At 44.0% G+C, this 27,956-nt stretch overlaps 1 protein-coding gene across 2 annotated transcripts; it reads left to right on the top strand.

Moving 5' to 3' along the window:
- Nucleotides 1-885: 885 nt before the first annotated feature.
- On the top strand, nucleotides 886-27,484 carry LOC139574203 (diacylglycerol kinase theta-like). Of its 2 annotated transcripts, XM_071398560.1 has the most exons (24): nucleotides 887-1,491; nucleotides 1,615-1,842; nucleotides 3,379-3,458; nucleotides 3,817-3,916; nucleotides 4,222-4,307; nucleotides 5,091-5,216; nucleotides 5,331-5,484; nucleotides 8,584-8,646; nucleotides 8,961-9,061; nucleotides 9,527-9,741; nucleotides 15,473-15,557; nucleotides 15,919-15,973; nucleotides 16,125-16,186; nucleotides 16,285-16,435; nucleotides 16,643-16,681; nucleotides 17,190-17,305; nucleotides 17,438-17,589; nucleotides 19,534-19,682; nucleotides 19,794-19,972; nucleotides 20,207-20,307; nucleotides 20,397-20,543; nucleotides 20,890-21,001; nucleotides 23,064-23,216; nucleotides 23,355-27,484. In XM_071398560.1, the coding sequence occupies exons 2-24, from the start codon at nucleotides 1,620-1,622 to the stop codon at nucleotides 23,454-23,456; spliced, it is 2,751 nt and encodes a 916-aa protein (XP_071254661.1). In that variant the 5' UTR covers nucleotides 887-1,491; nucleotides 1,615-1,619; the 3' UTR covers nucleotides 23,457-27,484. The 2 variants fall into 2 exon arrangements, with proteins under 2 accessions (XP_071254662.1, XP_071254661.1); XM_071398561.1 differs by having other exon boundaries at nucleotides 886-1,842; nucleotides 3,379-3,452.
- The last annotated feature ends 472 nt before the right edge of the window (nucleotides 27,485-27,956 follow it).

Genomic DNA, 27,956 nt, shown 5'->3' with positions numbered 1-27,956 from the left:
TATCAAGAAATTCCCCATATGAGAGTAGATATCCATCCTCATTCAGTAACTGACCAACCAAAATAATTTTATTCTCAAACCAGTTACGAAAAAAAAGACACTTATTTTTAAATCGTATATCTTTGTTGTTCCATATAAAGTATCTGTGAGGGGAAAATTGTGTTTATACGCTAACATCCAAGCTAAAATTGCTTGCTTGTGGAATTTGGCCAATTTTACTGGGATTTTATCAACATCGAAATTACGTCGAAGCAAAAATTCTAAACCACCAACAGAGTCAAATAAATATTTAGGGAAGACATTCCAAATACTGTTCTGGTTCTTAATATTCTTCAGAATCCAATTTATTTTAAAAGTATTATTTAGAGTATTGAAATCTAAAACCCCAAGACCTCCTTGTTCTTGGGTATTAGTGAGAATATCTTTCCGTAGATAGTGAGGCTTGTTCCTCCAAATAAAACTATAAAGAATCTTATCTAAGTCCTTTACAATTTTAGGGGATAATTCAAGTGATAACGAGACATAAACGATCTGGATAACCCTTCAGCTTTGGACAATAAAACCAGACCGTGTAACGAAATATCTCTCAGCAACCAGAGGTTCAATTTCTTCTTTGTTTTCTCAATAATGGGGTCAAAGTTTAATTCACTCCTTTGTTTTTCATCCTTGCATATAACAATTCCAAGATAAGTTACCTTATCTTTAATTGGGATTCCATATACTTCCTGTAAAACACAGTCCTTAAGTGGAAATAAGACTGACTTATTGATATTAATTTTCAAACCTGAAACTTAAGGAAAAGTCTTCAATACAGGAAACTGCTTTAGAAACCTCATTCCTGTCTCTCAAAAATATGGCGGTATCATCACCCAGTTGACATAGTTTAAATTCATTGCCATCAGGGGTACTTGGAGACGACAGTTAAACCGATGACGTGTTTCTGCATCTGAGTTTAGCTAGCCAACGTCGCCATGACATCGCCTACAAACGTTATCGGGGATTTCTATTGGAGAAGCAGTTTCTGCTTATCTTCATACTGTGCTGTCTTTGTTAATATTCTCTTACGATAGTCACTCACTCATTTTACCTGGACACTGAGGGTGGATGTAAACGACTACACAGAGCTATGAAAACTGCGGGCGTAAAAATTAGCTAATTAGTTATGTGGGCGTAAAAATGTGATAATTAGTTAGCTTGACACGTTGCTTTTGATGGATTTTCGTTTCTTGCTTTTATTTTGTTCGCGAGCAAATGTAGCTTGCTAGCTAACGTTAGCCAGTAAGCTTATTTTTAATGTTTCCAGGTGACGAGCGACAAGACTCAGGTGAAGTGTATTGTTGTGAATTAACCGTCGTTCTGGATCATTCAATACTTATTTTTATAAAATGTTTTGCAATGCAGTTAACTGCCATGTCCAACGTTATTGTTGTTAGCTAGCTCGCCAACTTCATGACCGCTATGGCTTCAGCAGCTGGCGCATCTGGTTCCAAGGTATAACTTAATGAATGACACAGCCGCGCGGGATAACGCGTTGCTTGGAGCGCGCTAGTTTACCAGCGGAAACATATTTGAACTAACTAAGTTTTCATTGTACGCGACCCTTGTGATGCACAGATACGATGGCAGACAGCGCTCGAGCTAAGAATGATAATTCCATAATGGAAAGCCCACTCGTTAGCCCCTTGTTCGGGAGGGAAAAGCCTCCACAGTCCCCTGGCTCTCGCTCAAGGTACCAGGTCAGCGCACCCGGACACAGTTTTAGGAAAGTGACTCTCACCAAGCCAACGTTCTGCCACAACTGCAGTGATTTCATATGGGGTCTTAACGGATTCATTTGTGAAGGTAGGTTGGTTTACATGAGAACGTGACGGTTGTTTTTGTTTCTTCACTTGGCCAGACTATTTGAGTTGAAACCGCTCAACTGAAATGTCAAATGTATTTGACATTGGGGAATTCACTTTGAATTGTTGAATGGATGCACAAACGGAATCATTTTGAGCTTAAATAAATGCTATATGTTCTCAACTTTTCTAGATATTGTCATCATGTACAGTATGTTCATAGAGGGTGATGGCATGTTTGTGTGTGTGCGAGAGGAGAAGCTGTGTGTGTGTGTGTGAGAGAGAAAAGGTGCCTTGGTTCTGTGTGTCCAATGAGTTTGTTTGTATGTGGAAAATCACTGGCTTTTAGGGCTATGCCATCATCATGCACAGACTGACATTGTGATTCTATCAATTAATGTGAATTTAGTAAATTCCCTCTCTTTTCCTACATGTTTGACATCAGAAAATGTTGCTCCCTTGAAAAAGATTGAAAACGTGAATAGAACATGTAGTAAGCGAAGCTACCCCTCACCTAGCACTAAAGCATATAGGAGCAGCACTGCACAACACAACAGAAGATGATGGATAACACATAGTGTTAACCATGCAGAGTGGAGAGGGGAGATTCAAAGCCTCTGCTGCGCAATCAGCTGCAGATATACTTTAACTGGTCGGCATGGCAACATGGACCTGGACGCTGGAGAGCAGAGGCAGAGCATCTGTAAAAGCATATCACCCTAGACACAGCATAAAAAATGTATAATGCTACAATGGTGCTATATTTTAGACTAATGTGCCTACTTAAATGAGGTAACAGCCTATTTGTTAATGTGTCAAATTCTAGCAAAACTATGCTAGACTAGTACCTGAAGCGTATACTGCGTGTCGCCTCCATGAAATTGGATGCTTCTCATGAACTCTGTTAGACAGGTTGCCTTATTAGAGGGCAATGGATGCACAAGGACTAAAGCCTCCCTAGCCAGCTTGAGGTCGACTGCTCCTTTGTGACGAACCTCTGCTCTATGTAATGCACTATGACTGAGTTTGAAGATACGTGGATCTATTAGGCTACTGTGAATGCTTAGCAAATACCATATTGCATTATTGGGTGAAGGCATTACTAATGCATTTATAATGCATTAGCCTATAGAAAGGCAATGTTTCCCTTTAGGATTTATTTCAGCAGCGGTGGCAGGGGTGGTAAAAGGACATTCTATTCCAAAATACATAAACATTTAATTATGTTCTCTTCCTTTGAAATTCATCTGAAAATTGAGGACAGTTTAATTTGATATCTTGATCTTAATGACATCACCAGCCAATCCTATATTAACAAAACAATTGTTTAGCTAGCATAACGTTACTGTATCTTAGCTAGCGGTACACAGCTGCGAAAATAATATAGGGGAAACACTGAAAGGTGGTTCATAGACGATGTTACAACAAAAATCTAATTACAAGAATATGAATGGGACTTTGGATAGCCTAGTTTCTGATGCTCCTGATGCTCCTCGACTGACTGACTCTGTTATTTGGTGTCTCCTCCCACCGCTAGTGTGTAACTTTATGTGCCATGAAAAGTGCCTGAAGATGGTGAGGACTGTGTGTGCATGCATGGCCCCAACACAGGTGCGGGTGAGTGACACTGACACCATAAAGTTACACTCCTCTGTTACTGCCTGTGATCTGATGAGTGAGTGCATGCTCCTGTTGAGTGCATGCTCCTGTTGAGTGCATGCTCCTGTTGAGTGCATGCTCCTGTTGAGTGCATGCTCCTGTTGAGTGCATGCTCCTGTTGAGTGCATGCTCCTGTTGAGTGCATGCTCCTGTTGAGTGCATGCTCCTGTTGAGTGCATGCTCCTGTTGAGTGCATGCTCCTGTTGAGTGCATGCTCCTGTTGAGTGCATGCTCCTGTTGAGTGCACCCTGGCACGGCAATCCTCTGTCATGGTATTTTTGGTCATATTCCTTTTTTGTCCATTTGTGAACTCCAGGTCCCTGTCGCCCATTGCTTTGGTCCAGCAGGGCAGAAAAAGAGATTCTGCTGTGTGTGTCGAAAGCATCTGGAGGGAAACACTGCCGTTCGTTGTGAAGGTTGGTTTTTAAGAGCTTTCACAACATACAATGTACAACTTATGGCCAAAGTTTTGCAGGTTCACTTTGTAGAAGTGTACAGGTCATGATGTAACAAATGAGTGAAATCTAGCAAGCTAAACCTCAGCGTATGTGTAGATAGGCTACATGACAAAGTAAACGCACAAGTTTACACACATAAAGTACATTCTATGTACATTCAAATTGTATTTCAACTTCCTTGGGGGAAATCTGATAGGGAGCCAGTCCATCAGTGGTAGTAGTGACTTTTACAGAAGTAACGTAACCATTGGTTCTGCTTTCAGTTTGTGAGCTGCATGCCCACTATGACTGTGCTACGTTCAGTTGTGGCGACTGCCGTCTCTGTCACCAGGATGGGAGTCAGGACTTTGTAAGTATCACAAGCCTTCTGTCTAAAAGGTGCATTCTGTTCACAATGTTCACTTCATTTCCTCAGTGGCATGTTAAGATATTATAAACTCATTAGGCCAAGAAGCTAAACAAAAGACAAGTGCACTTTTGAGTTAAAATGAAAGTGCAGCTATTCTTATCTCAATATCAAATCATTTCTGGGTAACAATTAAATACCGTACTGTGATTGTTTTCAATTACAATGGTCAAAAAGAAGCAAAGAGCAATTTCTGAAGCAAGATTTTTGCTAGGAGTGGTCTGAGTGGGGAGGGGAAAGCTGAAAACTAGCTGACAGAGAGGTTTGGAACTCTCTTATTGGTCTAATAACTAATTTACTGCCTATTGATGTCATCAGGTAGGCCAAAACTCCATCCCACCAAAACAGGCTGAAATTTCAGGCAGTATTTCACAGTATTATTCCAACCTCCGTAGTGTGAAAAATATATATAAAACACAGGAAAATCACATTTTTGAATGCACTGGGCACTTCACACTTATCACCTGCCACTGTCAAGGGACGAATCCTCCATAGAGAGTTCCATAGAGAGGCTTCAAGGGCTTGATTCTGAGAAATAACACTGGAACGGCCTGAGAGAAATGACAGCTGTGCTGAGCAATACCAAATATGTTTGGTCCTTTTAGATTAACATAAAAGCACATCCAACAGGATAATGAGTTTCTTCCTATGTTTTGACTGGTCTACTTTTTGCTTATTGTAACGCATCTCTCTCGTTTTTTTTTTTTTTTAATCCTCTTGGGCAAGGATACGTTCCCCCACCACTGGCGGGAGGGGAACATTCCTTCAGGTGCACGCTGTGAGGTCTGCCGGCGCACCTGTAGCTCCTCAGACGTCCTGGCGGGGATGCGGTGTCAGTGGTGTGGTATTACGGTAAGACTCAAAACGAAAATAAAAGTGCCGCCACAAAAAAACTATTGTAGCTAATAATGCCAGACAGCATGTTGCATGTGCTTGTTTTAACAGTGTTTGTGTCATACTTTGCAGACACACGCTGCCTGTTATCTCATCGTGGCCCCAGAGTGCAGTCTGGGACGGCTACGCAACATGCTTCTTCACCCTGCTTGTGTGCGAATATGCTCGAGGAACTTTAGCAAGATGCACTGCTACCGCATCTCTGAGAGCTACCAGAATGAGCTGGGTAAGCTTGTGGTCTCCAACATCCATTACCCCTCCCCCTACCCAAAGTCACATCCTCTCAGCAACTGTTTCACTCACAGAAATGTACATACAAAGGAATATTAAATTGGACAAAAAATATACACATTGGAAACTATACTGAACAAAACAATAACCGCAACATGTAAACAGTTGGTCCCATGTTTCATGAGCTGAAATAAAAGATCCAAGAAATGTTCCATATGCACAACAATTTGTTTACATCCCTGTTAGTGAGCATTTTTCCTTTACCAAGATAATCAATCCACCTAACAGGTGTGGCATATCAAGAAGCTGATTAAACAGCATGATCATTACACAGGTGCACCTTGTGCTGGGGACAATAAAATGCCAGTCTAAAATGTATATGTTTGTCACACAACACAATGCCACAGATGTTTTGAAAGAGTGCAACTGGCATGCTGACTGCAGGAATGTCCACCAGAGCTCTTGCCAGAAACGCTGGAGAAGTGTGCTCTTCACAGATGAATCCCCGGTATGGCGTTGTGTGGGCAAGCGGTTTTCGGATGTCAATATTGTGAACAGAATGCCCCATGCTGGCTGTGCAGTTGTGGTATGGGCAGGCATAAGCTATGGACAACGAACACAATGCCGTTTTATCGATGGCAATTCGAATGCTCAGAGACACCGTGACGAGATCCTGAAGCTCATTGTCGTGCCATTCATCCACCGCAATCACCTCATGTTTCAGCATGATAATGCACGGCCCCATGTCGCAAGGATCTGTACACAATTCCTGGAAGCTGAAAATGTCTCAGTTCTTCCATGGCCTGCATGCTCACCAGACATGTCACCCATTGAGCATGTTTGGGATGCTCTGGATCGACTTGTCCGACAGCTTTTTCCAGTTCCCGCCAATATCCAGTAACTTCGCACAGCCACCGAAGAGGAGTGGGACAACATTCCACAGGCCACAATCAACAGCCTGATCAACTCTATACGAAGGAGATGTGTCACGCTGCATGAGGCAAATGGTGGTCACACCAGATACTGACTTGTTTTCTGATCCACTCACCAACACTTTTTTTTTTTAAGGTACAGTTGAAGTCGGAAGTTTACATACACTTAGGTTGGAGTCATTAAAATTCGTTTTTCGACCACTCCACAAGTTTCTTGTTGACAAACTATAGTTTTGGCAAGTCGGTTAGGACATCTACTTTGTGCATGACACAAGTCATTTTTCCAACAATTGTTTACAGACAGATTATTTCACATATAATTCACTGTATCACAATTCCAGTGGGTCAGAAGGTTACATACACTAAGTTGACTGTGCCTTTAAACAGCTTGGAAAATTCCAGAAAATGATGTCATGGCTTTAGAAGCTTCTGGTAGGCTAATTGACATCATTTGAGTCAATTGGAGGTGTACCCGTGGATGTATTTCAAGGCCTACCTTCAAACTCAGGGCCTCTTTGCTTGACATCACAGGAAAATCTAAAGAAATCAGCCAAGACCTCAGAAAAATAATTGTAGACCTCCACAAGTCTAGTTCATCCTTGTGAGCAATTTTCAAACGCCTGAAGGTACCACGTTCATCTGTACAAACAATAGTACACAAGTATAAACACCATGGGACCACGCAGCCGTCATACCGCTCAGGAAGGAGACGCATCCTGTCTCCTTGAGATGAACGTACTTTGGTGCGAAAAGTGTAAATAAATCCCAGAACAACAGCAAAGGACCTTGTGAAGAAACTGGAGGAAACCGGTACAAAAGTATCTATATCCACAGTAAAACAAGTCCTATATCGACAGAACCTGAAAGGCCACTCCGCAAGGAAGCAGCCACTGCTCCAAAACTGCCATAAAAAAGCCAGACTGCGATTTGCAACTGCGCATGGGGACAAAGATTGTTCTTTTTGGAGAAATGTCCTCTGGTCTGATGAAACAAAAATAGAACTGTTTGGCGATAATGACCATCGATATGTTTGGAGGAAAAAGGGAGAGGCTTGCAAGCTGAAGAACAACATCCCAACTGTGAAGCACAGGGTGGCAGCATCATGTTGTGGGGGTGCTTTGCTGCAGGAGGGACTGGTGCACTTCACAAGATAGATGGCATCATGAGGCAGGATAATTACGTGGATATATTGAAGCAACATCTCAAGACATCAGTCAGGAAGTTAAAGCTTGGTCGCAAATGGGTCTTCCAAATGAACAATGACCCCAGTACTTCCAAAGTTGTGGCAAAATGGCTTAAGGACAACAAAGTCAAGGTATTGGAGTGGCCATCACAAAGCCCTGACCTCAATCCCATAGAAAATTTGTGGGCAGAACTGAAAAAGCGTGTGCGAGCAAGGTGACCTACAAACCTGACTCAGTTACACCAGCTCTGTCAGGAGGAATGGGCCAAAATTCACCCAACTTATTGTGGGAAGCTTGTGGAAGGCTACCCGTAACGTTTGACCCATGTTAAACAATTTAAAGGCAATGCTACCAAATACTAATTTAGTGTACGTAAACTTCTGACCCACTGGGAATGTGATGAAAGAAATAAAAGCTGAAATAAATCATTATCTGTATTCCCAGTCATGTGAAATCCATAGATTAGGGCCTAATGAACTTATTTAAATTGACTGATTTCCTTTTATGAACTATAACTCAGTAATATCTTTGACATTTTTGAATGCTGCATTTATAATTTGGTTCAGTGTAAATCAAGAAAATTTGTTTCCATTATGACAATGTAAGACATAGGTTTAATTCATTCACCGCTAACTCCACACAGTCAACTTTGCACTCCCTTTTGTAAGCATTTGTACTTGGGCACCTAGGCTGCCAGGAATGAGAGGTGCTTGGAGCAAGTGTCAACATGTTGTTGGTCACTTGTTCTACATCAGGCAAGATGAGTCACAAGCCATTTGTCAAACAAGATGAGCAATGGTAAAACTGTGTTTGGCTTTAACCTGAAATGAAAAAGGCATCCATTCTTCAGTAGACTGTTTGCACACAGAAGTGAAACAATGTAAAGTATATGGGAAAAACCTGTAGCAAATGCAACGTTCATTCTATTTCATCATTGTTTGCTTTCACGTACCGAAAACTTGAACTTTGCTTCATCAGATAACTTGGAAGATGCTGACAAACCTACAAAGGAGAGCCAGCTGGCAACCACACCAGATTCAGGTAGGTACAGGATGAGTTGTCACACTGTATTTAGCCAAGCATGTCCCCATTGAAGCCACATGTAAACGTATGATTATTCCCATGTTTCAGCTAGAAAAAAGATTCCCTAACGTTTCTGGTTTAAAGTTATTTTAAAATGCTTTAGCTTTGCTATTTAGAGCATGACACTAAGCTAACAGTTGTCCTACCGCTCCTGTTTTGCAGCATTTGCTAATGCTTAATTATCAAATCCAAGTCTAACATAATCCTAATCATACAGGTCCATAGAATTGACCATATTGGTCAAAAAAAAAAAATTGTGTGCAAAACTGCAGGGAAGCAGGTTCTCAAGGTGTTTGATGGGGATGATGCAGTCAAGCGTAGCCACTTCCGTTTGGTCTCCATTCCTCGGATAACCAAGAATGTGGAAGTGGTGGTGAGATTCTCCCCATTCCCTAAAAACAGATTTACACTACATTAATTAAGTGCTTCCTTGTTTTAAGAGTGCATTCATTTGTGTTTCCACAACTCCTACTACTACTACTACTACTGTAATACTGATCTAATATTGTTGAACTACTACAGCAACAACAGGTACTAATAATATTTATACTATTATCACCAATACTACCGCACTACTATCACTAGTAACATCACTAATGATGATAATAACAATAGTTTTGAACAACCTAATCCAAGGCCAACCCTCCTGGAGAGCAGGCTTTGGCTCCAGCCCTGCTCTAACACACCTGATTCATCTAATCAAGGGTCTGACATGCACCTGATCAGTAGAATCAGGCCAGGTGTGTTTCTAAGAGCAGGGATAGAGTAAAAGCCTGCACATCCAATAGGTCTCTCCAGGAGGAGGGTCACCAGTCCCTGATCTAATCCTTGTCTGCAGGAGTCAGCGTTGAGGGCCTTTTACATCGCAGATGACCCCCTGGAATATGAGCTCCAAGACAACGGCCAGCAGGCTCTAGTCGATGACGACGTCCTCAACCATAACGGCACCCCCGATAGCAAGGCCATCTTTAAGGAGAATGTGCCCGAGGCGTGGCTCCTAAGGGCCAAACCTCAGGAAACCGAGGTCCTCAAGATCTATGCCGGCTGGCTCAAGTGAGTAATGTATAGGGAAACTGCTCAGTTATGGTGCAAACTATTGATGCATGGGTCAGCTGTTTGTTAACCCGCCTGTAGTTGCTATTAACCCATCCGCAACCGCCCAACCATATGTGATAAATGGAAAGTCTGAGGCCTGCACCTGACCCTAACCTGCTAATGTAGAAAATGTGCTGTAGGTTAGTCAAAGACGGCGGAACGATTTGCCTGATTTAGATATGTTTCTGCTTATAATTTCCAATGTTTTGGTAAGCTATTTGTTAGTCAACTTGTCTATAATTAGATACAAGCAGCTTCTCTTCTGTCATTATATGTTGCCCTAGAAGACTAAATAAAGCCCTGCTCACCAGAATGTCATAAATCAATAGAATGAATGCTTCAATCTATACTGAACAAAAATATAAACGCAATATACAACAATTTCAAAGATTTTACTGAGTTACAGGTCATATGAGTCAATTGAAATAAATAATTAGGCCCTAATCTATGGATTTCACATGACTGGGAATACAGATATGCATCTGTTGGTCACAGATACCTTAAAAAAATGGGCCTCAGGATCTCGTCACAGTATTTTTGTGCATTCAAATTGCTGTTGATAAAATTAAATTGTGTTTGTTGTCGGTAGCTTATGCCTGCCCATACCATAACCCCACCGCCACCAGGGGGCACTCTATTCACAACGTTGACATCAGCAGACCGCTCACCCACACGACGCCATACGCTTGGTCTGCGGTTGTGAGGCCGATTGGATGTACTGCCAAATTTTCTAAAACAACGTTGGAGGCGGCTTATGGTAGAGAAATGAACATTCAATTATTTGGCAACAGCTCTGGTGAACATTCCTGCAGTCAGCATGCCAATTGCACGCATTGTGTTGTGTGACAAAATTGCACATTTTAGAGTGGCCTTTTATTGTCCCCAGCACAAGGTGCACCTGTGTAATGATCATGTTGTTTAATCAGCTTCTTGATATGTCATATCTGTCAGGTGGATGTATTATCTTGGCAAAGGAGAAATGCTCACTAACAGGGATGCAAACAAATCATTTTTTTCATCTTCTTTAATGGAGCAAAGACGTTTAGGGACCGGAGAGAAAATGCAATTACAAAAACAAAACTGAAAAGATTTTCTGTGCAAAATTTCCAAATTACATCAGTTTGACCGGTTGTAAGAAAATGGAAAGCTGTGAAAATGACCCAACATGTTTCTGATAAGATTTCAGTTCGGCTTGGATGCATACTTTATGTGGTTGAAATACTTTCAGCTTTTATGATTCTGGTAAAGATAGCACCTCTACAGACTGTATCTAACTGTGCAATCGCTGTCACGATCGTGTAGAGGAGAGACGGACCAAGACGCAGCATGAGGAAAATAAGCCATCTTCATTTAATTATAGAAGAAGGCAAAACGACACAAAACACTTACAAACTATCAAAACAACAAACGACCGTGAAGCTAATAAACGTAGTGCACACACACAGGCTACAAACGTTCAACATAGACAATTCCCCACACTAAACTAAAGCCTATGGCTACCCTAAATATGGCTCCCAATCAGAGACAACAGAAACCAGCTGTCTCTAATTGGGAACCCATTCAGGCAACCATAGACTTTCCTAGACAACTACACCCCACATAGACACAGCTAGACAACTATCCTAAACATAACCCCAACTACTCTAAATAAACCCCCTACACCATACAATCACCCTGGACACACAAAAACCCACATAAATACCCATGTCACACCCTGACCTAACTAAAATAATAAAGAAAACAAAGAATACTAAGGCCAGGGCGTGACATAGCCCCCCCCTTAAGGTGCGAACTCCGGGCGCACCAGCACAAAGTCTAGGGGAGGGTCTGGGTGGGCATCTGACCACGGTGGTGGCTCAGGCTCCGGGCGAGGTCCCCACCCCACCATAGTCAATCCCAGCTTCCATCTCCCCCTATTAATGACCACCCTCATCTTAACCCCACTAAATCCTTTAGGTAACATCGACACCAGGGGCAGCACCGGGACAGAGGGGTAGCTCAGGATAGAGAGGTAACTCAGGATAGAGGGGCAACTCAGGATAGAGGGGCAACTCAGGATAGAGGGGCAACTCAGGATAGAGGGGCAACTCAGGATAGAGGGGCAACTCAGGATAGAGGGGCAACTCCGGACTGAAAGGCAGCTCCGGACAGAGAGACAGCTCTGGACTGAGGGGCAGTTCTGGAGAAATAGCCGCTCTGGGCTGAGGGACAGCTCATGACTGGCTGACGGCTCTGGACGCTCATGGCTGGCTGACGGCTCTGGACGCTCATGGCTGGCTGACAGCTCTGGACGCTCATGGCTGGCTGACAGCTCTGGACGCTCATGGCTCACTGACGGCTCTGGCAGATCCTGTCTGGTTGGCGGCTCTGGCAGATCCTGTCTGGTTGGCGGTTCTGGCAGATCCTGTCTGGTTGGCGGTTCTGGCAGATCCTGTCTGGTTGGCGGCTCTGGCAGATCCTGTCTGGTTGGCGGCTCTGGCAGATCCTGTCTGGTTGGCGGCTCTGGCAGATCCTGTCTGGTTGGCGGCTCTGGCAGATCCTGACTGACGAATGGCTCTAGCGGCTCCTGACTGACTAACGGCTCTGACGGCTCTGTACAGACGGGCGGCTCTAATGGCTCGGGACAGACGGATGGCTCAGACGGCGCTGGGGAGACGGATGGCTCAGACGGCGCTGGGGAGATGGATGGCTCAGACGGCGCTGGGGAGACGGATGGCTCAGACGACGCTGGGGAGACGGATGGCTCAGACGGCGCTGGGGAGACGGATGGCTCAGATGGCGCTGCGGAGACGGATGGCTCAGACGGCGCTGGGGAGACGGATGGCTCAGATGGCGCTGCGGAGACGGATGGCTCAGACTGCTCCTGTCTGGCGGAAGGCTCTGGCTGCTCCTGTCTGGCGGAAGGCTCTGTAGGCTCATGGCAGACGGGCAGTTTTGCAGGCTCATGGCAGACAGGCAGTTCATGCGCCGTTGGGCAGACGGCAGACTCTGGCCGGCTGAGACGCACTGTAGGCCTGGTGCGTGGTGCCGGAACTGGAGGTACCGGGCTAAGGACACGCACCTTCAGGCTAGTGCGGGGAACAACAACAGGGCACACTGAGTTCTCAAGGCGCACTATATGCCTGGTGCGTGGTACCGGACTGATGGCACGCACCTCAGGACGAGTGCGGGGAGAAATAACAGTGTGTACAGGACTCAGGAGACGCACAGGTGGCTTAGTGCGTGGTGCCGGAACTGGAGGCACTGGGCTAGGGACACGCACTTCAAACCTAGTGCGGGGAGCAGGGACAGGGCACACTGACCTCTCGAAGCGCACTATATGCCTGGTGCGTGGTACCGGACTGAGGGCACGCACCTCAGGACGAGTGCGGGGAGAAACAACAGTGTGCACAGGACTTAGGAGACGCACAGGTGGCTTAGTGCGCGGTGCCGGAACTGGAGGCACTGGGCTGGAGACACGCACCATAGGGAGAGTGCGTGGAGGAGGAACAGGGCTCTGGAAACGCACTGGAAGCCTGGTGCGTGGTGTAGGCACTGGTGGTACTGGGCTGGGGCGGGGAGGTAGTGCCGGAAATACCGGACCGTGAAGGCGTACTGGCTCCCTTGAGCACCGAGCCTGCCCAACCTTACCTGGTTGAATGCTCCCCGTCGCCCGACCAGTGCGGGGAGGTGGAATAACCCGCACCGGGCTATGTAGGCGAACCGGGGACACCATGCGTAAGGCTGGTGCCATGTAAGCCGGCCCAAGGAGACGTACTGGTGGCCAGATATGTAGAGCCGGCTTCATGGCACTTGGCTCAATGCTCAATCTAGCCCTACCAGTGCGGGGAGGTGGAATAACCCGCACTGGGCTATGCACACGTACAGGAGACACCGTGCGCTCTACTGCGTAACACGGCGTCTGCCCGTACTCCCGCTCTCCACGGTTAGCCTGGGAAGTGGGCGCAGGTCTCCTACCTGCCCTTGGCCCACTACCTCTTAGCCCCCCCCCAAGAAATTTTTGGGTAGTACTCACGGGCTTTTCGGGCTTCCGTGCAAGACGCGTCCCCTCACAACGCCGGTTTTGGGCTTGATATTCCGGTCTCCAGCCTTGCTTCCTTGCTGCCTCCTCATATCTCCGCCTCTCTGCTTTCGCTGCCTCCAGCTCAGCTTTGGGGCGATTATATTCTCCTGGTACCTCGCGGTCCAGAATTTCCTCCCAATTCCAATAGTCCGGTGTAGGTGGGTCCTGTTTACTTTGCCGCTGTTGTTGGTTCCGCTCATGCTGCTTGATCCATTGTTGGTGGGGAATTCTGTCACGATCGTGTAGAGGAGAGACGGACCAAGACGCAGCATGAGGAAAATAAGCCATCTTCATTTAATTATAGAAGAAGGCAAAACGACACAAAACACTTACAAACTATCAAAACAACAAACGACCGTGAAGCTAATAAACGTAGTGCACACACACAGGCTACAAACGTTCAACATAGACAATTCCCCACACTAAACTAAAGCCTATGGCTACCCTAAATATGGCTCCCAATCAGAGACAACAGAAACCAGCTGTCTCTAATTGGGAACCCATTCAGGCAACCATAGACTTTCCTAGACAACTACACCCCACATAGACACAGCTAGACAACTATCCTAAACATAACCCCAACTACTCTAAATAAACCCCCTACACCATACAATCACCCTGGACACACAAAAACCCACATAAATACCCATGTCACACCCTGACCTAACTAAAATAATAAAGAAAACAAAGAATACTAAGGCCAGGGCGTGACAATCGCATTCACTCAAGATGCTGAAATAAATAATTCATATTTCTCCACTCCTGTTCCAGAGTCAGAATTTTGCCTACATTTAGTGTATAATTTTACTGCAAGAAATGCTTAATTCTGCGGGAGTTCATATTAAGGCTGTGTGAGAGGTTATAGACCTACAGTTTCCATGTAACCCATCTGAACAGTAGGCCACAGTTCCGATGACCTGCCATAGGCCTATTTGAAGTCCCCGTCTTGTGGCTGTCGAATTTGTGTAGCGCCTCACAATCATCACATAACATAGTTGGCCCGTACTGCTATAATTCTATTTTCCCACTTCACGAAATCTTTCCCAAACATTACTTTTCTGGCCCTCCCTTTTTAGTTTCAACTCTCCATGTTGCAGCTTTTCTCTTGTATTAAACTGTGACATTGTCCATTTTGCTTCCGTGGATTGACGTGAACTTTTTCTGCCCATTCCCAAAAGCATTTGGTGATTGGTGTGTAGGCTATTTGGTGCATGTGCACTTAGTGCGTAAGCCTAAGCTTTAAGATCTAATACCAGATAGCCTAAAATATTTAAAGAAAAACCTCAATGTAGTCTATAGATGTAAATTGCACAAGAATTATAAATGTATGGATTTTTTTACGTATTATTTTCTCTTTATTCAACCCGCCCTTCATCCACACAATATTTAATTAACCTAAACCCGTTCGCCCAGCTGATATAACCACATCACTAGCGCAAATCTCAAATGCGCTAATGAGTTAATCTCAAAGGACTCATTAGGCATCAGAAAATGCTTTGGTCAAAAGAGCATTGGGCCAGTAATGCAAAGGTTGCTGGTTCGAATCCCCGAGCCGACTAGGTGACAGTTGCCCTCATACCATACCTTTTGATATCTTCCATCGCTACTGCCTGGGTCTGTTTACAGGGTTATTGTGGCGTACATATCCATCTCCAAGAACAGCACTGTGGATTTTGTCATTAAGGAGGTCCTCACTCAACTGGGAAAACAGGTACAGGTTACCAGCAGGTCACCAACATAACACAACCACTCTATCTTAAATACAACTTGGCACAAGTATTGTATGGGCGGCAGGTAGCCTAGCGGTTAAGAGCGTTGGGCCAGTAACTCGCTGGTTCGAATCCCTGACCCGACTAGGTGAAAATCTCTTGATGTGCCCTTGAGCAAAGCACTTAACCCTAATTGCTCCTGTAAGATGCTCTGGATAACACGTCTGCTATATGCCTAATATTTAAATGTATTGTACCCGGAAGTTTCAATTTAATGGTTGAACTATTGCTCTGACTATAATATATATCTGTTAATGACAATACTAGTTCAATACTCTTGTTTGGTGATACTCTTTTCTCCAGGATGAAGACCCATCAAGCTTCAATCTTGTTGAGGTTTACATGGGCAGTAAGCAAGGTAAGGAAATAAGAAACAGGAATATGTCTGACCTAAACATCAATGCTGGCCTTTTCCATAAAATAAGAAGTCTCTTTGTTTATATGCCTTCATTATTGTATCTTATCAAAGTTCATTGACGGTGTGTGTTTTTTTTTTCTCCACATCCCAGTTCAGAGACAAGTGCTGACAGGCCACGAGCTGCTGCTGGACAAACTGCAGGAGATAAGGAAGGTACAGTATGAGGAACTTCAAGCTGACATTCAAGTTTATGGGTAATTGGGGGGGTGTTTGTGTGTGTGTTTATAGCTGTGTCTTTTTGTTTCTGACAGATCTCCCTGAGGCAGATGAACCAGACCCGTTTCTACATAGTGGAGAGCAGGAACAGGATTGTGCAGGTCAACCTGCTGCTAGAGGGACTGCCTGTACAGCTGAGCAAGGAGGAATACGCAGACCTGCTACAGGAGCACTTAGCTATCAAGAGTGAGTCTACAGACGTCGGATCACGATTCCACTCCTTTGCAAGAAATAAAACGGACAGAATCCCATGGGGTTCAGTGCTGTCCCCCTTTGTTTCACTTTACCACAGAGATCCTCCTGAACATTTTCCTTGAAATGGACAATAGTTGATTTAAATGTTATTTGAAACTGTTGTTAACTGACTAGATGCGAATTTGCTCTCCTCCATAGGTCACTTGGTCACCATCACACATGTTTACGGGAACCAAGGTGTGTACGTCGCCATGGAAACAGCTAGTGGAGCACCACCCCCCCTCCATCTTGTCCCCCTCTCTAATCCTGCTGTCCCCTCCCTAAGTATCACACTCTCTTCTCCCCACAATCCCCTCCCTGTCTCCCTCCCTATGCCCTCATTCCACATCATCCCCAGACGGCCTGTTCTGGGCTATGTCTCTGCTTGACACTGCTCAAGTCGCTGCTCTTTTGCCGCAGGCCACTGCAGCAGGGTCCTACCCCATTCAGTGTTACATAAGTCCCTTTCTTACAGACTGTGAGTGCCCCACTGCTGCTGCCACTGCCCAAGAGCTAAATGGTCAATTTATATCAAGCCTGCTGTATGGCCCACAGCCATTTATCTTGTGATGTCTTTATTATAATAAGCGATTTCTATGCGGAGCAGTTTTAGTGCATTACATACAAAGTGGTAAATGTCATCATAACATTGAATGTGGGAGTTCATCGATTCTGAGGTTTGCATGTCTATCTGTCTGCGTTGAAGGTGCAGTGGTGTTGCAGATATCGTGTTTCTCTGAGGCTGAGAGGATCTACATGTTAGCCAAAGACACGTCTGTCAGCAACCAGCAGCTCACCTCTCTTGTCCTACCAGAGATCATGGTAATGCTATGTCAATGTGATGTAAACAAACCCAGATCCCAGTTGAATGTGTAATTTACGTGAACTGAACCTTTTAAAGAAGCCGGCTTGCTTTACTCCATTGACATTGCTGTTGTTGTAACTCCCCTGCAGCACAACAAGTTACCCAAAGGTGACTCGCCCCTACTGGTGTTTGTCAACCCCAAGAGCGGTGAGCTGAAGGGCAGAGAGCTCCTCTACGGTTTCCGGAAGCTTCTGAACCCCCACCAAGTGTTTGACATGACCAATGGGGGACCATTGTCTGGGTGAGACAAATGGTGGTTATCCTCATTCAGCAGTGTGATGTCACAGCTGTTGTGTTTGTAGAAGGGGGGGTCTGGGTTGTGCAATGTTTATTTTCCGCAAGATCTTTGAAATAGTTTTGTCTATCATGTATTTTTGTGAGCCATGGCACGACACAGAGAAATGTCAGCCAGTGAATATATGATTGACTCTAATATATATACAGTTGAAGTCGGAAGTTTACATACACCTTAGCCAAATACATTTAAACTCAGTTTTTCACAATTCCTGACATTTTAATCCTAGTAAAAATTCCTTGTTTTAGGCCAGTTGGGATCACCACTTTATTTTAAGAATGTGAAATGTCAGAATAATAGTAGAGAGCATGATTTATTTAAGCTTTTATTTCTTTCATCACATTTCCAGTGGGTCAGATGTTTACATGCACTCAATTAGTATTTGGTAGCATTGCCTTTAAATTGTTTAACTTGGGTCAAACGTTTCAGGTAGCCTTCCACAAGTTTCCAACAATGAGTTGGGTGAATTTTGGCCCATTCCTCCTGACAGAGCTGGTGTAACTGAGTCCGGTTTGTAGGCCTCCTTGCTCGCACACGCTTTTTCAGTTCTGCCCACAAATTTTCTAAAGGATTGAGGTCAGGGCTTTGTGATGGCCACTCCAATACCTTGACTTTTTTGTCCTTAAGCCATTTTTCCACAACTTTAGAAGTATGCTTGGGGTTATTGTCCATTTGGAAGACCCATTTGCGGCCAAGCTTTAACTTCCTGACTGATGTCTTGAGATGTTGCTTCAATATATCCACGTAATTTTCCTGCCTCATGATGCCATCTATTTTATGAAGTGCACCAGTCCCTCCTGCAGCAAAACACCCCCACAACATGATGCTGCCACCCCCGTGCTTCACGGTTGGGATGGTGTTCTTCGGCTTGCAAGCCTCCCCCTTTTTCCTCCAAACATAACGATGGTCATTATGGCCAAACAGTTCTATTTTTGTTTCATCAGACCAGAGGACATTTCTCCAAAAAGTACGATCTTTGTCCCCATGTGCAGTTGCAAACCATAGTCTGGATTTTTTTATGGCAGTTTTGGAGCAGTGGCTTCTTTCTTGCTGAGTGGCATTTCAGGTTATGTCGATATAGGACTTGTTTTACTGTGGATATAGATACCTTTGTACCTGTTTCCTCCAGCATCTTCACAAGGTCCTTTGCTGTTGTTCTGGGATTTATTTACACTTTTCGCACCAAAGTACGTTCATCTCAAGGAGACAGAATGCTTCTCCTTCCAGAGCGGTATGATGGCTGCGTAGTCCGATGGTGTTTATACTTGCTTACTATTGTTTGTACAGATGAACGTGGTTCCTTCAGGCATTTGGAAGTTGCTCCCAAGGATGAACCAGACTTGTGTAGGTCTACAATTATTTTTCTGAGGTCTTGGCTGATTTCTTTTGATTTTCCCATGATGTCAAGCAAAGAGGCACTGGGTTTGAAGGTAGGCCTTGAAATACATCCACAGGTACAACTCCAATTGACTCAAATTATTTAGCCTACCAGAAGCTTCTAAAGCCATGACATAATTTTCTGGGATTTCCCTAGCTGTTTGAAGGCACAGTCAACTTAGTGTATGTAAACCTCTGACCCACTGGAATTGTGATACAGTGAAATAATCTGTCTGTAAACAATCGTTGGAAAAATTACTTGTGTCGTGCACAAAGTAGATGTCCTAACCGACTTGCCAAAACTAGTTTGTTAACAAGGAATTTGTGGAATGGTTGAAAAACAAGTTTTAATGACTTCAACCTAAGTGTATGTAAACTTCCGACTTCAACTGTATATATATATATATATATGTGTGTGTGAGTATACCAAACATTAAGAACAACATCCTAATATTCAGTTGGCCCTCCCCACCTAATCTCTTTTATGTTTTTGTTTTCTTATATCTTCCACAGACTCCACACGTTTAGGGCGGTGCCCCGCTTCCGGGTGCTGGTGTGTGGGGGAGATGGGACAGTGGGCTGGGTCCTGGGAGTCTTGGAGGCCATCAGACACAAGCTGGTCTGTCCCGAGCCACCCGTCGGCATCGTCCCACTCGGCACAGGTGAGCGGGACCCCTGAGGACACACCCTTCTCTTCTAATTGCTGTAGTTTGCATAAGTTAGCTTCAATCAGTAGTTTTCACAATATTCCCACCCCTAATGCCTCCCATCAGGTAACGACCTGGCGCGGATCCTGCGCTGGGGGGCGGGCTACAGCGGAGAGGACCCACACCACATCCTGGTATCTGTGGACGAGGCGGAGGAGGTGCAGATAGACCGTTGGACTATTCTGCTGGATGCACAGGAGATCACAGATGACGGCAAGGAGAACGGCTTTTTGGAACCACCAAAGGTCCAATCAGAATAATGCAGATATGATTCATGTTTTTGCAATTGTAGTTTTTATTGTTTACTTTCACAATATAACAATGCACACGAAACAATAACTTGACAAACATGAATAGGTATAGAAATATATGATTTATGTTATAACTATTGCCATTGTTATAACTACATTGCCATTTTAATCGATGCATGGGTGTACTTTTTGGCGTGGCCGTTCAACTGGTGGTCTCCCTTGTTGCAGATAGTGCAGATGAACAACTATTTTGGGCTGGGCATCGATGCTGAAGTCAGTCTGGACTTCCACCATGCCCGTCAAGAGGAACCTGGGAAGTTCAACAGCAGGTAGGAGACCACCTCCGGTGAGAAGTTGCTTTAAAATATCCCCAAAAAAGGAATTTCTCCAAAACGACTTATCTTTGGTGTCTGTGTAGGTTTCACAACAAAGGTGTGTACCTGAAGGCGGGTCTGCAGAAGCTGAGTCACACACGGAACCTTCACAAGGTCCTCAAACTACAGGTGGACAAGCAAGACATAGAACTGCCCAGCATAGAAGGCCTCATCTTCCTAAACATCCCCAGGTAGGAAATGCACACAAACGGCTAAACTCTACACACAGCTAACAATCAGACACTCATGACGCATGTCATTCACTTTAAGATGCATGCTCCTAAACAAGAATGGCCTCGCACACTGGCCCCACACTGGCCCCCTACACCTTCAGTACATATTGATCTGAAACACAGCACTTACAACTGTGTGTGTATGTGTGTGTATGTGTGTGTGTGTGTGTGTGTGTGTGTGTGTGTGTGTGTGTGTGTGTGTGTGTGTGTGTGTGTGTGTGTGTGTGTGTGTGTGTGTGTGTGTGTGTGTGTGTGTGTGTGTGTGTGTGTGTGTGTGTGTGTGTGTGTGTGTGTGTGTGTGTAGCTGGGGCTCCGGGGCAGACCTGTGGGGATCAGAGGGTGACTCGCGCTACGGGAAACCTCGCATTGACGATGGCATGCTGGAGGTGGTGGGGGTGACTGGGGTGGTACACATGGTGAGTTAATCACTCACTACAAGTATTTCCTTACTCTGAGTATGTTCTGTTGCCACAAAGAAGGGATCAGAGCTAAAAAATGATCCCAGTGATCCAAAATGTTTTATCCAGATCAAAATGTAAATAACTCTCATTGATATAGTGCATTTGGAAAGACCTCTTGACTTTTTTCACTTTTTGTTACTTTACAGCCTTATTCTAAAATGAATCAAATATCGTTTTTTTTCTCATCAATCTACCCCAAATATACCCCATAATGACAAAGTGAAAACAGGTTAAAAAAATGTTGTTGCAAATTTATTAAGTATTCAGACCCTTTGCTATGCGAGTCGAAATTGAGCTCAGGTGTATCCTGTTTCTGTTGATCATCCAATCAGGTTTCTACAACTTGATTGGAGACCACCTGTGGTAAATTCAATTGGTTGGACATGATTTGGAAAGGCGCAAACCTGTCTATATAAGGTCCCACAGTTGACAGTGCATGTCAGAACAAAAACCAAGCCGTGAGGTTGAAGCAATTGTCCTTAGCGACTCCAAGACAGGATTGTGTCGTGGCAAAGATCTGGGGAAGGGTACCAAAACATTTCTGCAGCATTGAAGGTCCTCAAGAACACTGTGGCCTCCATCATTCTTAAATGGAGAAGTTTGGAACCACCAAGACTCTTCCTAGAGCTGGCCGCCCAGCCAAACTGAGCAATCAGGGGAGAAGAGCCTTATTCAGGGAGGTGACCAAGAACCCGATAGTCACTCTGACAGAGCTCCAGAGATGGGGGAACCTTCCAGAAGAACAACCATCTCTGCAGCACTCCACCAATCAGACCTTTATGGTAGACTGGCCAGACGGAAGCCACTCCTCGGTAAAAAGCACATGACAGCCCGCTTGCAGTTTGCCAAAAGGCACCTAAAGGACTCTCGGACCATGAGAAACAAGATTCTCTGGTCTAATGAAACCAAGATTGAACTCTTTGGCCTGAATGCCAAGCGCCACATCTGGAGGAAATCTGGCACCATCCCTACTGTGAAACATGGTGGTGGCAGCAAAATGCTGTGGGGCTGTTTTTCTGCGGCAGGGACTGGAAGACTAGTCAGGATCAAGGGGAAAGATGACTGGAGCAAAGTACAGAGAGATCCTTGATTAAAAACCTGCTCCAGAGCACTCAGGACCTCAGACTGGGGCGAAGGTTCACCTTCCAACAGGACAACAACCCTAAGCACACAGCCAAGACAACGCAGGAGTGGCTATGGGACAAATCTCTGAATGTCCTTGAGTGGCCCAGCTAGAGTCCTGACTTGAACCCAATCGAACATCTCTGGAGAGACCTGAAAATAGCTGTTCAGCGACGCTCCCCATCCAACCTGACAGAGCTTGAGAGGATCTGCAGAGACTAATGGGAGCAACTTCCCAATTACAGGTGTGCCAAGCTTGTAGTGTCATACCCAAGAAGACTCTCGGCTGTAATCGCTGCCAAAGGTGCTTCAACAAAGTACTGAGTAATGGGTCTGAATAGTTATGCCAATGTGCTATTTAAGTTTGGAATTTCTTTATAAATTTTATTGGGTATTGTGTGTAGAAAGATGAGGGGGGGAAAAAACAATTTAATCCGTTTTAGAATAAGGACGTAACAAAATATGGAAAAAGTCAAGGGGTCTGAATACTTTCCGAATGCACTGTATGTAGTGTTTATACACTCACCGGACAGTTTATATACACTCACCGGACAGTTTATTAGGTACACCAGCCCGTTCACGAAAATGGATCGCTCCTACAGACAGTGAGTCACGTGGCTGTGGCTTGTTATATAAATCAGGCATCGAGGCATTCAGTTACAGTTTTATTTGAACGTTAGAATGGGCTAAATGAGGTGCCAGACACGCCGAATCCAGTATCTCAGAAACGTCCGCCCTCCTGGCCTTTTCACACACAACATTGTCTTGGGTTTACAGAGAAGGGTGCGACAAACAAAAAACATCCAGTCAGCGGCAGTTCTGTGTGCGAAATGAGAGGTCGAAGGAGAATGGAAAGAATCGTGCAAGCCAACGGAATGTGTGTTGTGTTGTCTAGGGCCAGGTGCAGAGCGGCATGCGCTCTGGGATCCGTCTCGCCCAGGGCAACTACGTGCGTATCACAGCGACCAAGCCCATCCCTGTGCAGGTGGATGGAGAGCCCTGGATCCAGGCCCCCGGACATATCATCATATCTGCAGCAGGCCCAAAGGTAACAGTTTTTTGTTACTATAATGGGACAAATAGTTACAATTTCACTGTGGTATCCTTCACTATGGTTGCAAACCTCTCATACCTTTCTATAAAGTCAACAGCTATTAAGTAATCGTGTCCTTGTTGCTGTGTTCAGGTGCGGATGCTGAGGAAGTCCAAACACAAGCAGAAGAAGCAGTCAGCCCCTCTTTTAGGCTGGCAATCTGAAAGCCCTTCGTCCAGCGATGGGGGACAATGAGGTCCCCCCCCCCCCCAACATCTGCTCCTTGGTGTCTCCGTGAGAGCATGATGGTCTGTTGGCTGCTCTAAATAGCTGTGGCCTGTGTGCCCAGTAGATTCTCAGATGGTTTGTGTAGTTAGCACTTATAGCTCCTAGAGTGGTACATTGACAAAACATTTAGCAGTCACTCCCATTATCATCTTACTGCTTATCAATTTCACTGTTGTTGGGTTCGGTTTGCCCCTGTTAGGATCCTTCAGATTAGCTTCTTGTCTAATTCGTTGGTTTATTTTTTGTTTTACAGTCCATCAGAGTTGTTATGGCCTGGTATTTTATGAGCGACATACATGGTAACAATTTTATAGTGGTACTATCTGGTACTTATTAAAAATGATTCAATAATACATTTTGAAACAAGTAGTAAGTACTAAGTAGAATTTGGTACCAAGTAGTTACAATGAATCAATAAGATACCGAGATGTACTATATATATATGTACTATATATATATATATATATATATCGCACACAAACGTTTGTGGACACCCCTTCAAATGAGTGGATTTGGCTATTTCAGCCACACCCGTTTCTGACAGGTGTATAAAATCGAGCACACCGCCATGCAATCTCCATAGACAAACATTGGCAGTAGAATGGCCTTCCTGAAGAGCTCAGTGACTTTCAACGTGGCACCCTCAAAGGATGCCACCTTTCCAACAAGTCAGTTTGTCAAATTTCTGCCCTGCTAGAGGTTCCCCGGTCAACTGTAAGTGCTGTTATTGTGAAGTGGAAACATCTAGGAGCAACTGCTCAGCCGCGAACTGGTAGGCCACAGAACGGGACCGCCAGGTGCTGAGGTGTGTAGCTCGTAAAAATCGTCTGTCCTCTGTTGCGACACTCACTACCGAGTTTCCGAACTGCCTCTGGAAGCAACGTCAGCACAAGAACTGTTCGTTGGGAGCTTCATGAAATGGGTTTCCATCGCCGAGGAGCCTCACACAAGCCTAAGATCACCATGCGCAACGCCAAACGTCGGCTGGAGTGGAACCCCATTGGACTCGAGCACTTGAAACATGTTCTCTTGAGTGATGAATCACACTTCACTATCAGGCAGTCCGACGGACTAATCTGGGTATGGCAGATGCCAGGAGAACGCTACCTGCCCTAATAATGGTCTGGGGCTGTTTTTCATGGTTCAGGCTAGCCCCCCCCATGCACAAAGCGAGGTCCATTTGTTGAGACAGGTGTGGAAGAACTTGACTGGCCTGCGCAGAGCCCTGACCTTTGGGATGAATTGGAATGCTGACTGCGAGCCAGGCCTAATCGCCCAACATCAGTGCCTGACCTCACTAATGTTCTTGTTGCTGAATTGAAGCATGTCCCCGCAGCAATGTTCCAACATCTAATGGAAAGCCTAACAGAAGAGTGGAGGCTGTTATAGCAGCAAAGCGGGGACCAACTCCGTATTAATGCCCATGATTTTGGAATGAGATGTTCGACGAGCAGGTGTCCACATACCTTTGGTCATGTAGTGTATTTATAAGATGTAATTACACTGCTTCCATTTAAAATCAAAGTAAATACCAGACTGTAAAATAAAGTGTAATTGTCGCTTTTTCGAAGTTCAGACATCGAGCTGCTTCAGAGAGTCCTCTGTGCCAAATACTGGATTAAAATGTAAAATAGTCCAGACACTTGTGCTTGGTTTTACAAAGTACTAATGTAAAAAAAAAAAAAAAAAACTTGCTTATCATAAAATTCATACGAAATTAGATTAGAGGAAAAGAAAACTGACAATACATCTAAAACCACAGTGGCCATTCAATAACAATTTTATGAAGTTAATGTGAGACAATATTATATTTTTCAGTCTCGGAAATATGCACAGCCGCACACACAAACACACTCACATCTTAATATTCAGTCTGTAGCTAAGTACCTCATATTTTAGTACCTCAACCTTTCTCTGTAGCAGTTGCCCTCACTGCAGAATATGTGTTTACCAACACTTAAGGCCTCACAAATGTATTCCAAACATAAGTATCATTGAGAGACGGGAAAGCTGAAAGCTGTCGAGGAAGCTGTAGGTAGGAAGTTTGAAAGGAATCATGACTTAAACGTTGCACTCCATATGTTGTCTTACAGTATCTCTGTTGCTGCTCATTTTTTATAGTTGATGGAATGAATGCAGGGAGGAGGCCACTAGCCAATCCTAAACATGCATTATAAACTAGAGGCTTGTATTGGATTTCTCCAGTCATTTAGTTGGCCTAGAGATCATGTTTCATCCATAGTAGAAAGTACGCCTGAGTACCTGTTCTCTTGTTGTCAGCACTTCGTCCATATTCCTGATGATGTATAATTTACAAGAAAATGCAATCATGAAAAGACTCCATAATATGAAAGATCTCTTCTTTTTTTTCTTCTTTTTTTTACATCCCAGGACATGTGATGTAGCTGGAACAGTATTTGTGTTTTTAAATTTTTTATTGAAGTTGTATATAAGTTGACTCACTTTTGTGGCTTGGTGCTAGTGTGTAGCAAAACGTTTGAATCTTTCAACCCACTAGCAGCTTCCTGGGCCCTATTCAATCAAAGCTGATAAGCGGATGTCAGGGTTGAGTCTGAATCTGCAGTCCTTTATATACAGTGTGAAAGCTTTTGAATTGACATGCAGTTGATGTTCTTGATTTCGACTACAGGAAATCAAATGTGCATTGACAGCTAGGCTTGAATGAATAGGGTCCTAGACTGTTGGGTCATCATGGCCATTTAGACTTACTCACTATGGTGATTTCACCTGTGGTTCCTCATCGGCCGTGTTCCAATTCTCTCAATGGCTTCCTTTCCTTGTCTCCTCTCCTTCCTGACCACTAGTAAATGAAAGGATTGGATAGGTATTCATTATATACAGTACCATACTTTCACCATTCAAGTCAAGAGACGTATGACAAGTTAATGAACCCATATAAGACTGAGGGGACACAGCTTTTGTGTTGTGAAATGCATGTACTTTTAACACCATGTGTACAGAAGTCACATGGGTAAACAGAGTTTTTATATTGTCCATGTTTATTCCATTTAGAGGCAGAAAGTGTTTATGCATGTTCAGTATGTAGAGGTAAGTATTGTGTTTCAGATCAATATGTATCTGTCTTTGGTGTCAATGGTCAGCTCTGTTCTGCAGTGCCCATTGGAAAAGACAGTATTTTAGAATAATTGCCGTGAGGCTGTAATCACAACATAACTCCATCCCCAAAAGCAATCCACACCAATGATGGCGATAGTCCAATATGTTTGCCCCTTTAACCCGTTTCATAAGACTGAAGAATGTCCACACCAAGGGATGATATGAAAAGACATGGGATAAGTGATGACTGATTGCTGGTAAATGCATCGAAACACAGTTTGATCAGGGTTTTCAATGTGTTTACCCACAAAAGTGCCATTTATATATATATATTTTTTCATTTCTCAATGTTGCTGCGCTGAAAACTGCGTAACAGTGTTGATGTCAATGCCCAAGGTACTATTTTTTGTGTGTTGAATGCCGCTTTTGTGCGTCTCGTAGTAAGTTTACAGCTTCTGCATAAATTGTGCCTGTGCGATGAACCTTCAGGCCAAAGTGGTGTCATTAGGCCTAAACTCCACGTTGTGCCTCATTCAAGTGCTTCTCGAACCTTGGTGGTATTACCTGTGTGTCAAAATGTTTAACATGATATGTGGTCCACTCCTGCTGGTGCAGTGATTTGAATATCTTAATCTCTGCATTTCTAGACCATTTTGAGCTTATGTGACTTATGTTGTCAATTCTGTATTTTTATTTTCCTAATAGAAGGTATTTTGTTTTTTAAGTCTTTAACTGTATAGTTTTAACTGTAAATTGCACTAAATGTATTGTTTTACAGATGCTTTTAGGTGATAAGATTGTTTACTGTTATTTTTTATTTAGTTATTTCAACATTATGTTCAAAAACTAAAAATATATGAAAAGATACTGTGTAACAACTGTGTCCATTTTTAAAATAAAATAAATGGAACATCTTATGTAATATCTACCTGAGTTATTATTGTAGTTGGGTGTCATGTCTGGGGCTGATAATACAAGGCAAAAACTGGTAGCACATTTTTACGGTACTGAAATCACAAGGTATTTTACATTTCATTAAGTAAAGCATAATTTGGTACAAGATAGTAGCACATTTAATGGCCCAGTGCTGTCAAAATTCAGTTTTTTTGTGTTATTTCCTGATAGTTGATTGATTGAAAATACAATTTACACAGGACCTTTTAATCAGGAGGTTTTGCATGGGTGAAGTTTTGGCTTGCCTGGTGACATCCCCAGGCAGTATAAGTTAATAGACCAATAACAGAGTTCCAAATCTCTCTGCCAACAACCTCTAGTTTTCAGGTTATACACTGATTGTACAAAACATTAGGAACACAGGCTCTTCATTACATAGACTGTCTAGGACTAGGTGAATCCAGGTGAAAGCTATTATCCCTTATTGATGTCATG

The sequence above is a fragment of the Salvelinus alpinus genome, chromosome 4, assembly GCF_045679555.1.
Source record: "Salvelinus alpinus chromosome 4, SLU_Salpinus.1, whole genome shotgun sequence".
Classification (NCBI taxonomy): Eukaryota; Metazoa; Chordata; class Actinopteri; order Salmoniformes; family Salmonidae; genus Salvelinus; species Salvelinus alpinus.
The sequence above is the reverse complement of the archived record's forward strand: the minus strand, read 5'-3'. Positions and strand labels throughout refer to the sequence as shown.